Here is a 15,091-nt window from a genome sequence, read left to right as displayed (position 1 = left end):
CATGCCACTGAAAGTCTTACAATTTTTGGGAAAGAAGGAAAATAGATTTTCCCAGGGTCATACAATGTTGTTGAGTGAGTAGCTATGAGTAGAGGCACGGTCAGTTAAAACCCGTGATTAAATGAGTGATTAAATTAGTTACTAGACAACATCTCCTCCCAGAGAGAGGTGCCTACAACGGTGGTGTCCTTGAAACACTGGTGGCCTGTGGAAGAGGCACTCACATGCAGAGGGCTGCAAACATAAGGAGAAAATGAGTAACACGCTGGTACTGCTGAAAGGCAGGAAGGTCAGAGGCGGATCCAGTTGGCCTTGTCCCGCTCAGGTGAAAATAAGAGACGAGCGTAGTATTTCACTGTAGACCTGCTCCATCAGTAGGGGAGCCTGGCAGGATAGGCCAAGGTAAAGCAGGGATTCTGTGCTTCCATTTTTCGCTCTCACTGTTTACCAAAGAATGACGGAGGAGACCCACACAATCCCCTTCTAAACCTCCTCAACCCACCACTGCTGCCTGACCCCAACCCACTAAATTGTGAGCAAAACAAATGCTGAGCAAAATTAAAACAAGCACCTTTGTTGGAGCACGAGGCCCACTACCTCTGCTCTCCCCTCCAACCCGCTTCGCCCAGCTCCAGGCAAATGGTGTGAGTACTCTGGTGCCAAACCATGGCAAACGCTGGCAGTACATTGTCAACAGATTATATAGGTGGTAAATGGATGTAGAATCTGGGCATATAATGGCAACGTCTGGCAAAATATGACAATGACTGGCAAATGCCTGTAAAGTGCCTTTGAAGGGATTAACCTGCAATGATCTGAGTACAGCACCTTGCAATGCTTTCAAAAACTGGATAATTATGGCAATTTCTGTTGAATGATGTGAACGCTTGAACATGTCATGGAAGCTTCTTGTATATGATGTATACCTGGATATATGATGCCAGAATATGTCATCAGAGAAAATATGTTCTCTACATAAAAGGCATAACTATTGAGTCAGTTGGCTTGTGTTTCAACAGCAAGTGCCAATGATCATGCACTTTGCCATTCAGATGGAAGAAGGACTACAAGGTCAGTAATTACAAGTGAATCTGCATGGTGTGCAACGATGGTGGCCATTTCAGAATGCAAGCAATATCTGCAGAACAATCCAAGAAAAGCAGCTGGGGAGGGCCCTTCGCTAATATTATAGCGAAATAAAGTGTGCGCTTTTGTAACAATATAAAAACATGTTCAGTGGTTGGTTTGGAGATTGAAAATTATATATATTCACATTTGAAATATTGTACAGCTTATACTGATTATTAATAAACTTGTGTGTTAGTTCAATTGAAAATATTTAATGAGTGTCACTGTTGATTATTATCGAGACAATCTCACTGTTGGGACTCAGTTATGGTCCTTTATGAAATGGCCGCTTGTTTAGAGGCTTTGTAGAAGGTCGGAGCTTCACTGCTCAGCAGCCAAGTGGGGAGGGTGCGGGCATGCGTGTGGGTGGACCTCAGCGCCAGCAGCTGGTGACAGGAAGGGGGGTTTAAGAGGCGCTTCTGACAGTGGCAGCATTCCGAGCTCATCTCGCAGGAGCACACAGGCAGTGCCGTGTTTTCTTTAGCACTGCCTGCCCTGGCACTGGTATAAGGGACCTAACACGCACCTGTTGTCTGGCGCTGATGTGATGAAATGAACAGCATCCAGTCTGATTCACGTTATGTGCTCTGCAATCTGTGCCCCTAGCCACGTCTGCGGTCCTAACTCCAGCTGGCACGCAGCGAGGAATTCACAACCAGCTTACCAGCGTGGAGCAAACTGCTCGTCAGGACAACCCCTCAGAATATTGCCACTCAAAATCTACACGGAATAAACATCCTGGAAGAATATCTGCACGGAACAACAAGGAATAGTATTCATGATACACAAGCTGCACCGAATATCTGCACTGAGCATCCAAGCAGATAACAGACGACAATATCCAGACTGAATTCAAAATCATACTATGAAGATTAAACGTCTACAATGAACACGTGTAGCAAATATGGAAGCAGGTTATAAAGGAGCAATATCCACATGAAAATCCATACAGAATATTTGAATGGAATATCAGAATGGAATATCGCTCGAGAAAGAGCAGGAAGAATATGCAGTCTGAACAGCAAATATCAGCATGGGATATGCTAGCAGACCATTCAGGAAGAGTGCACATTGGATAACAACACCGACACTGCACAAACCAGCTGGTCTTCATAGAATAAACAACCCATCTGAATATCCAGAGAGAATATCTGCAAAGTGTACATGAATGGAATATCCAGGTACCTTATCCGGCCAGAGCTACTAGGAAGAGGATTCACCCACAATGCCAAGAGTGAATATCCACATAGAACTTTCATGCTGAACATCCATGCAGAATATCTGCGATAAATATCGCCACTGACTATCCAGTGTTGTATTTCTACACGGGAGATCCGCGTTCTTGAAATGTAATTAGGCGAGTGCAGTACTGTCTATGACGGCCTGGATTATGTGTGAAGAGTGAGGGGGGCAGGCTATTCCCAGAAGACCAAAGAACTCCAGAAGCTCTTAAATGGATTGCACTAAATTGGATTACCCGTTCCTAGGGAACAAACAACGCATTAATCATTGAAGTCAGATACAGCCGTGCGTACTAATGTGTTGGGATTCTGGGAAACACCTGCTATTTCCAGCACCAGGACATAGCAAGACTCTATGCAACCGCTGTATGCACGATACCTTATCAGTATTGTATGTCATCATTCGTCAGAGTCCCATTATCAATAGCATGTAGCTGTGTCTAGGTAGAGACTGCTGTCAAGAGGATACAGCAATTGCTGTAAAAATACACCTGAGAGGAAGGTACAGTCATTTCGAAGCACTGTCCTTTTGGATACACAATGCAATAATTCCCAATTATAGGTGTAGTAGAAAGGGGGCACACCCACTTCTAATCAAATTACGCCTGACACGAGTATGCAGTCATCTCAAAGTGCAGTACTGCTAAGAAGAGAACACTGTTGTTTCAAAGCACAGTACTGCTATGGAGTCCTTACCTCATTTCATAACATTGTACTCCCAGGAAGAGTATACAGTCATTTGAAAGCGCAGCATTGATGGGAAAGGACACAGCCTTTTCAAAGCAATGTAATTTCAAAGCACAGTAAAGTTCGGAAGATGATAGTCAGCTGATAGGGAAAGGGCAGCGTCATTTCAAAGCATAGTACGGCTATGAAGAGGATACAGTCATTTCAACGTACTGTACTGCCAGGAAGACGTGACCTTAATTTTTAAGGACAGTGCTGCTAGTAAGAGGACACCATCATCGCCAAGTAGAATCCTCCTAAAAAGAGGGTACAGCATTCTTCAACATCCTCTGTTGTGGCCCTCGACAAAGGGCACAGGAATTCCAAGCAGGGCCCACCTTTTGAACTTTCATTAGATGAGAAAGCGATTTACTGACCCTGTATTGAGCTTTTTGTTGCCAGTATTTCCAATGTGAGAGGGGTGTCTCCTAGCAGTCATGTTGAAAGAAGAATGCAAGGCCCTGCTGGATGCCCTGAACAGGGTGTCTGCCTGTTACCACCATCTGGTCCTGACCATAGGTGGCTCCTCAGACTCACAGAACCTGCGCGAGGAGTTGAAAAAGACTCGTCAGAAAGCACAGGAGCTGGCCGTGGCTAACAGGAACAAACTCACTCTGATTCTGAAGGACAAGAGTGTCAGCAAGGAGGACAAAGCAGAGTTTGAGCGTCTCTGGGTGATCTTCATCACCTGCATGGATCTGCTGGAGGTGGACATGAGGAAGGCCCTAGAGCTGGGCCAGGAGTTCCCCCTGAATGTGCCCAGGAGGCACCTGATTCAGAGCGGGATGAGCGGAGGAACCTCTGGTGTGGCCTCTCGTGCCATGAGCGTCCAGAACATGAGATATGAGGCTGACCACAACATCGACATGGTAGACCTCAAAGACCTGGAGAATGAAATCCACCAGGTGGACGAGATGATGTACGAGATGGAGATGAAGGTGAATGTCCACCAGTGGACAGTGGAGGCCAAGCAGGAACCGGGTGCTGAGCTAAACGGCACCCACAGTGCAGGGGCTTCCTCAGTGGGCATGATCTCTGTGGACCAAAACAAGTCCGTCTGTGGACTCAGGAAAGTTTTAGTCGGAATCATCTTCACAGCAGTGCTCATCATTGCAGTTATTCTAGCTGTTTGTGTTGTGAAGCTCTCGTAGCAACGCCACCACAACACATGCTGTGATCCTCAGGTGCATCTAGTTCCTCTTCTTGTGACAGACACGATGTCTATGTATTTTGCAACCCTGTCTTTTTTACAGAACAATTCATAATTGGAGTAACCAAGCCTGTTTTCTAAGTGTGTTCGATGATTTCAACAAAGGAATCTGAGCCACAGGGAGAACAAGTGACATGCCCAGGATCACACGATTTAATCAAGTGGAGAAGGTGAAGTTATTAGAAGGTAGTCACTCTGCTTACTCAGGCGACAGGCTGTGCACTTGGCCATGATACCCCCTACACACAACTATTCACCCATCCTTTGTTCCAAGATTGTGAGCAGGTCCTAAAGTATAGGACACTTTAGCATGTCCCGCATATGGGATATTACTGAGCCCCACCTACATTGCAGTTTCTCTGATACTGATGTATATGATATTGTGAACCCATGACATTTTGCGGGGGCCATTTAAAGCTTTAAACACTCAACCAACCAAAGGCAGTACTATTCCGATTCACTTTTAGGGTAAAAGAAAACAGTTACCAGTTTAGTAGGGAAGATTATTTCTAATTTTTACCCAGGGACTATTGCAAAGATAGATTTATTTATTGTGTGTGTCTGAGGGAGAGAGTTGGGTTTAAGATACGCTTGCATTAGAGAAATGATTGTTTAGCATATGTATTTCTTATTAGATCTCTCGACGATGTTGAAAAATCATAGATGTATCTCACTGCCATCGGTGCTCATTCGTGTCACGTGGTTGGGACACGAGGAGATTGATATAGCTCAGATAATTGGTTTACCTTTAAAAGCATTGTTACTTTAAACTAACATGGAATATCCCTACACACTGTGACTTGCCAGTGATTGTTCACGATCTCTGAAAAGGCCTGTTTTGGACAACGTCAATTGTTATGTATTCACTCATATGTGAAAGGTTTTCATGGTGTTAAGCGATGAAAGTGTGGGGTAAATAATATTTATTTTCTATTTTTAGATTGCAATACTTCTTTTGTATGGGTTATTTTTACACTACCGAGATCTTTCTATTTTGCTGCTAATTCTTCGAGCTACATTCCAGACTATATAGCCAGTGGTATTTTCGAAAATAAAAAAGATTTAGGTATGCAAAGCATGGAGTGCAGAACTGCTGCAGGATGTTTAAGTAGATTGATGGTTGGGATGCAAAGAGTTCACAGTTGTTCAATGCAGAATGTGTCTGCTTTACCCTGTTGTCATCCTCATTGTAAGCACTTGTTTGACACTGTAATTTGTCACTGTCAATGGGTTAAATGAACCCTGCACTAAGTGATAGAAATTGCAAAAGCAGAACTGTTCAACATTGCAACCTGGGTATAAAACAACTATTTATAATCAATGTCATTGTGTGACAATAATGTGGCAGCAATATTTAGTGATTGTTTATCTTTTAGCAGATTTCAAGAGGTAGCCTTGATGCATGTAGCCAGCGCACAGGTAGATTGTGTATGCTACCAAGGCCAACATTACGTGGTCACTGATGACAAACCAGCACTTTGAAATCAAGATACCTACTGTTGTAGATGGTCAAGATTCACTTCACCTTGATCCAAGTTTAACCAATTCACTCATATACAATTTTTCCAAGAGTATGTTCACTCAGAATTGTCACAGATGCTAATTCTTCACATCGATTCGCTTCATAATCACAAAGCCTTGGTGATCACAGATCATATCCAAGTGGATTCATAATATTACAAGAAAACTTTGAGGATCGTAGATCATTTGCCATCAGATTCTTAATCTTTCACTCAATGTTATATGTCTTATTGGTTTATACATTCTCTCATTTTATTCCAGAGGATTTCAGAGGGATAAAAAAAATGGGAAAAACTGTGCAAGTATTAAAATAAGTTATTGTTTGTTAGTGAACCATATATTTATATGTCAGCTCATTATGACTTACCAAGAAACTAAATTGCCCCTTACATGAAATAGAAAAATTTTGTTCAGTCAATTCTGTTCGCCGTACGTGACTCTTTTCCAATTTTCTATCTATAATACATGGAAAGCAATTGTTGTATTCTGTATGCTTGCTAGTTTCAGTTGTCCACAGTAACTTCATCAGTTCATCATTAGATACCTGTGTTATAGAATTCTCTGCACAGTCGTACATTGATATGTTGCGATAGGTCTACTTCAAGTTATATCCTGGATGAGTATCCTCTAAAAGATACATTCAAATCTTTCTATTTGCTATTACTATGATGACTATTCATAAAAAAAATCCCAGCTATTTGGTCAGTTTCATATTGGGCTCATTAATAGCCAGTTCCTGATTATACTGTTCCATTAAATGGCATGTGTCCCCTAATTTGGTTTATTTTTAATTGGGAGAATTTAAATAGCTCATTAGAAATGCTCTCTATTTGAATCCATCTGTAGCCAATTTCCTTATGATGCTGTTCCATTTCTATGAATGTAATTGATGTTAATTGCCTGATGGAGTTTATTTGCACTTTCTTTTATTTCTTAGGGAAGTTCGAATAGTTCATTATAATTATTCAGTCGAGAGCCACTTTTTCCCAATAAGTATTTCAAAACATGTCAAACTTATAAAAAAATTCTAATTGTTAATTGTGCATATACTAGCATCTATGGTCAATAGCAGCTCTCTATGTCTTATGGAAGTACAAATAGTTAATTAGAGTTATTCCCTAGAGAGTAACTTATTCCATAAAATCGCAAATTTGTCAGCCATGGTAGAGCCTCTAATTATCATTTGCGCTAGTGTTGTCATCAGTATTGAATAAAGGCTCATATAGCAGCGATACTCAATATCCTGTTTTTGTTCAATCACAATAGTGATGTTCCGTGTGTTCTCCAGAATGCTGCCATCTTTATTTTCTCTTAAATTGGTTGCATGTGATGATGTCATGCGTAGGTCACGGCATGACATCAGAGGTAAATATCCTCTTGACAATCTCAATCATGTTTTCAGTTAAGAAAATGTAAACATTTCAGTTCTTTGTTTCACCCACGGCTGCTGAGACGAAAGCATTATGTCAATTTTACCATTTGAGAGGAAATACCCCATTATGTTCAAAAGCCTGTACTACAGGAGATATAAGTATTGAATTTTTCGACAGTAGAATTTTCCACAAACTTTTGTTTTAATTGGATATATTGTTTTTGTTGCATATCACCAAAGGGATTACTCTCATGAGAGGGCAAGTTTAATTTTGGTGTATTGTAGTTATGTTGGTTCTGTGCTTTTTCTGGTGCAATTGTCATGTTCATATCATTTTATTACCCACAATGCATCACCATATTGGTCTATGACATAATATCATGTAGTTAATCTATGCACTTAACCATATGTTTTGGTCATTTTTGATACATCCTCTCTATTTCATACAATCAGTCTAATGCAAGTAAGCCCATTCAACTTAAATTCTAAGCATTTCAAAGTATATCAATCTCGTATGATCCTTGGGTTAGCACATTCCTCAATTTAGTAATCCTGGTGTAATTAGTTGCCAGAAGTTGTGATCTCCATTCATGCTATGTCCTGTTCTTGATATGCTATTTTCAACTTTCTTCTAGATCCAAATCCTTGTAAAATCATAGATCATCTATCTGTACATTTGTATGCATATCCTATGGGTTTTCAGAGGAAAAGGGGCATCTTGTGCTTACAGTTCAGTCCTTCAGAGATGGTTATCAGTTTGCGGATTGTTTTTACAAACCCTGGGTGACACAAAGATCTGAAATGTTTACGTTATATTAACTGAAAACATGATCGAGATCACAATCGTCTAGAGGATATTACATCTGATATTATGATTTGACCGACGCATGTCATGGTGTCCCCCGGAACACGCGGAACGCCGCCATCATGATTGAACAAAAACAGCATAGTGAGTTTCGCAGCTATATGAGCCTTTATTGAATACTGATGCTGGTATATGCACAAGCGATAATTAGAGGCTCTAATATGTCTGAAAAGTCACCGGTTTTATGGAATAAGTTGCTCTTAAATAAATACCTCTAATAAACCATTTGTACTTCCATAAGACAAAAAGAGCTGCTATTAACCATAGATGCTAGTATATGCACGAATTACAATTAGAATCTTTTACATGTTTGACAAGTTTTAAAAAATGTTTTGGGAAAAAGTGGCTCTCGACTGAGTAATTATAATGCACTATTTGAACTGCCCTAAGACATAAAAGAAAGTGTAAATAAACTTCATCAGGTGATTAATACTAATTACATATATAAAATTCAATAGCATTGTAAGGAATTGGTTACTAATGAGCACAATTAGAGAGAGCATTTGTAATGAGCTATCTAAATTCCCCCAAGGTAAAAAATAAACCCAATCAGGCGATAAATGCTATTTACACATAGAAACATGGAGCAGTATAAACAGGAACTGGCTATCAATGAGCCGAATATGAAACTGACCAAATAGCTTGGATTTTTGGTTGAATAGTCACCATAGAAATAGTAAATAGATACATTTAAATGTATCTATTAGAGGATACTCACCCAGGATATAACTTGAAGTTGACCCTACCTACCGCAACATATCATATAGAACTGTGCGGCGAAATCTATAACACAGGCATCTAATGACGAACTGATGAAGTTACTCTGGACAATTGAAACTAGCAAACCTACAGAATACAAAAAAAGGACATATATGTGTCCTCGAGAGTCCATCGAGAGTGCCTCTTGCCTGAGCCTCAGGGTAACCAGTGACCGGGGCTTGGGATGCCCTCCTCCATATACGATCTGAGGAGTGGCCCTGCAGGTAAGGTGAGCGCCCTGTCCACCATGCAATCCAAGATGTTTGCAGAAATGTAATTTTTGGGGCTGGTGTGTGCAAAGCCACTGTGTCGTGAATCGACTTTAAAACAACTCTGAAAGATAAACGTAAGCCTATTCTATTACCACTCACATGCATGGTTTCAAGTAATGAGGCAATGGACGGCTTAGCTACTGTGGCAGCCTTAGAGACTGTGTCAGCTCCTCCCGTGCTCCCTACCAAAAGTGATCTGATTCCACGCTTCTTCTCCCTGGCTTCTGCCCATGTCTACTATGGAGAAAAAAGGGGTGGAGCATACAGGTGTTTCTCCTGATACCCCTCTTTGGGCAAATTTTCCAGCAAAATCGTTGAGGCTGTTTTTTAAAAATATTTGACTCAAGTCCTTCGGACGCTTCAACTGACTGTGCCTCGTCTATGGACTTATAGCATGCAGCAAGATTACCTCACTGTGTATCCTCGTCTATGACCCCTCCAGTTTTACTTGTTTTATCAGTTTAACCAACGTCGGGTGTAGTGGTGTTGGATGATTCCTTCCAGGTCCTCCTCTCTGCAAGTGAGGGCTTGCTACGTGAGATTACAGACATGTAAATCCTTTCTATGAGCATACTACCCCACAAAGGTGGGGGGGGGGGATGAAGCTTGGCGATTTGGAAATATTACCTCTGAGTGTCAAAGCAGTAGCCGGAGAGTAGTGAGTATTGTTGCAAAGCGGCTGTCTAGCTGTGGGACGAATGCTCGTTCCCAGCCTCCGAGCCTTAGCCCGATACCAGTTAGGACGAATCACGTCATCGGAGACCATTGTTTCTGCCCCAATTGCTTCGAATTAGCTTGCATTTTGCAGGGAATATTCTTTGCGGCAGCAGGTGTCACATTGACTCTTGCGTCTCTGCAATGTCACTTGCAACAGCATGGCCTTGGCTGCTGTTGCTTTTGCCGTGGCTATTCTGCTTGCAGAGCGTCTTGCAATTTGAGATCTCCTTGAGGCGATCAGGGCCTACTGTATTTTCCTAAGGCCTGCAAGGCCCTCTAGCATGTGTTTTCTATAGTGTACATAAGTTAATGTGTGCCATGGTTAACCAGGTCCTGCGTGTGCCCCTGTTCTTCCATAGTGTTAGTTGCATGTAAATATCTGCAAGCAGGCACACAAATTCTTCTTGCTTCTTGCGTTTCTGCCTTTCTGTAGTGAGCCTAAGTGTCAAAATAATAAACGTGCAGACGGTATGTTTACACCGTCCTCTAACTCATAGGGCTGTACACGTGTGTTCTTCATGGAGGTTGGTGTGTGGGTGTCCCGAATGTACGATTGCATGCGCGCATCCTATCTAACCCATCTATGTCATCGAGATGTCTCTAATGACTTGAGGCATTGCTTTGTGTTGCTTTTAGTGAAGTCTGTCCATGCGGTTGTTTCCAGCTCTGTCCTGTGTCTCTTCATCCATTCTAGGCAGAGTTTGTCTTGCTGCTGGGTTGTATGGTTGGCTGGTAGGGCACCTTTCGTGTTGGTGATCCATGGTGTAAGCAGTGGGGATTGGTGTAAGTTCATGCGGTCGGCGGCCATAGTGTTGTTGGTACTTTGTCCAGTGAGGTGGTTTTTCAGGAGGGAGGGCAGTTCTGGATTTCCCCTTTTCAGTCACCCCTCTGGTCGACTTGTCAACTACACCACCGTTATGAGTTCTTCTATCGTCTATCAAGTGCCAAACCTTGTTAATTCCAGACAGTGTCCGTAGTAGTTGACCTGATCTTCAAATGACCAGTACATGTAGACACAACCACCTCTGGGCTTGCTATAGACCCATTTCCCTACATACTTCTTTGGTTTACAGGGATTCTCTAATTTCATCGCAGGCAGGTAAATGTCTGATTCCATTATCTGCTGTCTCAGCCTTTCTCGTTCTCTTATGATGTCGTCCATGTGCTCATCGCTCTCCGTGGCCATGAGTAGCTTCATCCCTACCACCTCTTCTGCTGGCATCTTGAATTTTGCCATGCACACCTTTATTCCACACAATGATGCTGCTCCCAAGATCAATCCTCCTGCCAACACTTTCAGACCGTCCGATAGCCAGGACAGCATCCAGGACCAAATGTATGAGAACCAGCTGCAAACCTTCTTTGTGCCCTTAGATTCTTCTTTCATTTTGGCGTGCATCTGTGCCAATTGCAATACTGCTTCTGACAATGTTCCATTGTCCTCTTTGTTTGCCGGCTTGAACGTGCAGCAGGAACTTCAGATTTTGGCACAAACTCCTCCTGCCATAGCCGTGAGGAGATCCAGAACGTATCTGTTTTGTAGTGCCACCAGTCATATTGCTCTAAGTTCTTATTTGATTGCATTGAACCCGTTAACTGTGGAATTTATTGTCATAATCAATTCCCAAAGCGTTATCTGGAGCCACTTGGCGTTGGCATATGTTTGAAATCTGGGATGTATCTGTGCGGGGAAAAACATGGCCGTTCTGCTGAACAGTCTGTGTTATGGTGGCATGTCATCAAGTGCCGTCTCTGACCGTCCCTAAAGGTAATTCCCTTCTCTCTTTAATCTTCTCAATTTCTCATTCATGGTTGTGGTGTTACCCTGAGGGCTCCGTGTCGACGAGAGTGATCTCTTCTTTCTGCTGTTGCCTTCATCCATCTTGGGGAAGTCGTCTATTTTGACATGTTTCTTTGATACTACCAACGAGGGCATGTTGATGCAAGGCAGCATATTCCTCCCCAGTTCGGTGGAGGTTTGTTGTATGCTTTTGACCCACAAGCCAAATAATGGTCCATTAGCACCGCAGTACACATTCCCATTTCTGGGATCTTCTATATTCTTTTGCACCTTTCAATTTCTCCCACTTCATCATCACAATCATGCTGGTAACACAGGGCAGGTGCCGTCAAAGGAATTATCATGAGTGGTCCGTCTTCCTTATCCACCCATCAACAGGCTTGCACTTTTGGCCCATTTCTTGAGGCATTTGTGGTTTTCTTCTTGGACCTTGTTTACCACTGCTTTATTTAATGTCAGTGCCTTGCTCCCCACTGCATAAAGAAGCAATTTCACCACTAGCTTCCCACCTTCCCAAAATACAGGCCGTGGAATGAGTACTCTGTGAATGATAATAACTTTCACTCAGCTGTATCTGTCAACATCAATTCAGGTATCAAAAAGACATATTTTAATAGGTATACACAACAATATAAAAGAACAATGTGTTAGGGAAACACATGAACAGTCCACTAAAACAAAAACAGTGGCCTGTTGAGGGCCATTTGAACAATCAGTGTTTTTTTGAAGAATGCATGGGAGAAATGAATCACATAAGTCACATAAAGATGGTTATGGCAGCTTGCATCAATGGGATAAATCTGCCTACAACTTTTTGCATTCAAAAGTGTGTGATGTTAGTAACACTGGTGATTTTGGTAATCATGAGTGAATATCTATTTATCATGGCACGTCTATGCTTAATCATGTTTCTGGGGGTAGACACTCCCCACTGCTCCATCCACCCATCTGTCCTTTGTGTACACTTTCCCATACACCAAAATCTGTGGTCGTTCCCAGCAGCCAGGCTCTCCTCCTACCTCCTTTGCTCTCTGTTTGCAAGGTAAGTATTGCATGTCACTTGTTTAGTTTCACCCTTTTCTGGACCATCAGTGACGTATCGTAGTGCTTCAGTGTGTTGCCAGTAGTTGTCCATCATTGGCAATGTTTTGATGAAATTATCTTCATAAGGAAATGTTGCCTTTGACCTCCATTTTAACATTGCTGTCTTCCCTTGAAATCTTCCTCTTCTTTGGAACAGCGTGAGGTACAGGAGTCATTGTGCTGTTGCTACCAGTACTTCCATTGCTACGAATGTCCTGGAAGAGCTCATGGCATATGGGATCAGTGAGCAGACATAGCAGATCTCCTGGGTTGTATCCTTACCAATTTTTAACATGTGCTTATACCACATGTTATTCATTATGTGTGCAGTGCCAGTGAGATATGTGTCAACTCCATTAACATCAGTACCAATACTACGCTTACCTCTCCTTACCTTATCAGAAGTGTCTTCTGTACCACCTGACACAGTAGTCCTTGCTGCTTGGGTTGGGGGAATGTTAGTATTGGATACAGCAGAGGCATGCAAAGCTAGGTACAACTGCCAGAGGGCAATTGCCACAAGACTGGTCGTCAACAATAACCACACAATTGTTTTAATGACCTTTATTACTAAAAAAACATTTTAAATCCCTTACTTACACCACTGTTGAGTTGTTGATGAGAAGATAGAGTTGCCCGCCTGAAAATCACAATAAAAGGCGTTATTGTTTTAGTATTTGTAAGTACTTTAAGCTCCATGTACTAAGTAGTCGTTCAATGCCCAAGGAAATACCCCAAATTTTCTGTATGGAACGGTGTCTGAGTGTGCGCAGGACAGGGTATGCGCTTTGCTCAAGTTGTGAGTATATCCGTACTAGATACTCCAAAAAATGCAAAGTAGTACATTTGTGGCAATCGGGTTCTAAAATGGGTTGGTCTTCTTATAGCATGGGCGAATTGATGTGACAGTACTTCAGGGTGTTCAATAGGAGGCAAGATCTATAATATTCTGTAATCACTATAGCTATACCTTTCACTACCTATGCATTAGCATTAGCAATCACAGTCGCAGCACCACATGTGCGAACAAAAAGAATGTTAAGACAGTGTTAAGACAGTGTTAACACAGTATATTCACTAGTGAGATTGTGTTTGCGGTATGGTCAGATCTACTTTATGGCATTTGTTTTAATTTTCAATGGAGGCAATAGAGAGAGATGTTGTACAAATATATATGCATATATATTCACTGCTTGTTGTTTCTCGGGAATTAGGACAATGTTCGTCTTATTGATGAATTTGTACCAAAATTGCAGTGGGGATATCAGGGACTTGTGAGCGTCTGACCATTGGATGCTTTGTAGGGCTTGATGTCATGTAGATGGTGCCAGACGAACCGTCCTTCAAGCGTAACAGCCCTTTCTGCTAATGCCTCTACAATGTGGGGGCCAGTAAATCCAGGTGCGTTCCAGCGCCTTGAAACATTTCTAAGAAGCACCTGGTCTCCTATTATAATGCCAATTTCCTTTGTAACTTCTTGAATGTTGTTGCCCTCTTGTATGCTGTCCTCCTACCACCCCTGTGTCTATTGAATCTGTTGAGAAATAAAAGAAGCGCTAGAAACAAGTGAATTCTCGTATCACACACGCCATTCGCTTGCGGGTGGTACGCGCACGAAAACTTGTGTTTAATCTCTAACAGGGCAGTTATGTGCTGGAACATTTAATTGGCGAAGTGAGGACCGTTGTCAGACCACAGGACCTCACAGACGCCCCATTTTGGGAATACTTCTCGGACCAGGAATTTAGCTGCTCTAAGGGCGTCGACATGGGAACATGGCCCGCCTCTATTCACCTTGAGAAGGGGCAGACACCACTATCATGTATCGATAGCCTTCACATATGTTGATCATATCCACGTTGTCAATGTGGTGGTGCAGAAATGGGCCTTCAGGACGGGGGATTGCTCCTGTTATTACTCTTAGAGTGTGTCCAGCACTGAATTGTTGGCATGTCAAGCAATTACTGATAACATTGGAAACATGTGCATTTAAGTCTGGGCTGAACCATGATTCTCCAATGCGTGTTGCAATGACCTCTTTCCCTGTGTGCATGGGATGGTGCAGCTGTGTGAGAGCCATTTTCAGTAGGGCGAAGGGCATCACTACCTTTCCTGTATTGTTTTGCTGCCACAAGGCATCAGTAGGGGACATTGAACACCCTCTTTTTACCCAGAGTTCTTTTTCGTCCATTGGGGCTGCTGCCTGTAATTCCATAATTTGAGTTTCTGGTAGGTGTTTGTACCCCTCTTTCATTAACATCTGTCTCACCCCTCCCCTCTCTTTTTGTTTTTCTTTCAGGTCCCACATTTCCCCGAAGTATGATGCATACTTTGCATGGTAGTCCACTGCCTCATTCCCTTTTGAGAATGGGTAATCTTCATTAGTGTGAGCTTGG

General features: G+C 42.3%; 1 protein-coding gene across 1 annotated transcript; it reads left to right on the top strand.

Moving 5' to 3' along the window:
- The first annotated feature begins 1,502 nt into the window (after window positions 1-1,502).
- On the top strand, window positions 1,503-5,626 carry LOC138525975 (regulator of G-protein signaling 9-binding protein-like). Its single transcript, XM_069636271.1, has one exon. The coding sequence runs from the start codon at window positions 3,533-3,535 to the stop codon at window positions 4,244-4,246; it is 714 nt and encodes a 237-aa protein (XP_069492372.1). The 5' UTR covers window positions 1,503-3,532; the 3' UTR covers window positions 4,247-5,626.
- Window positions 5,627-15,091: the final 9,465 nt, after the last annotated feature.

Source organism: Ambystoma mexicanum, chromosome 1q (assembly GCF_040938575.1).
Source record: "Ambystoma mexicanum isolate Mex_15411 chromosome 1q, UKY_AmexF1_1, whole genome shotgun sequence".
NCBI lineage: Eukaryota > Metazoa > Chordata > Amphibia > Caudata > Ambystomatidae > Ambystoma > Ambystoma mexicanum.
Note: the sequence above shows the minus strand (reverse complement) of the source record. Positions and strands in the feature narration are given on the sequence as shown.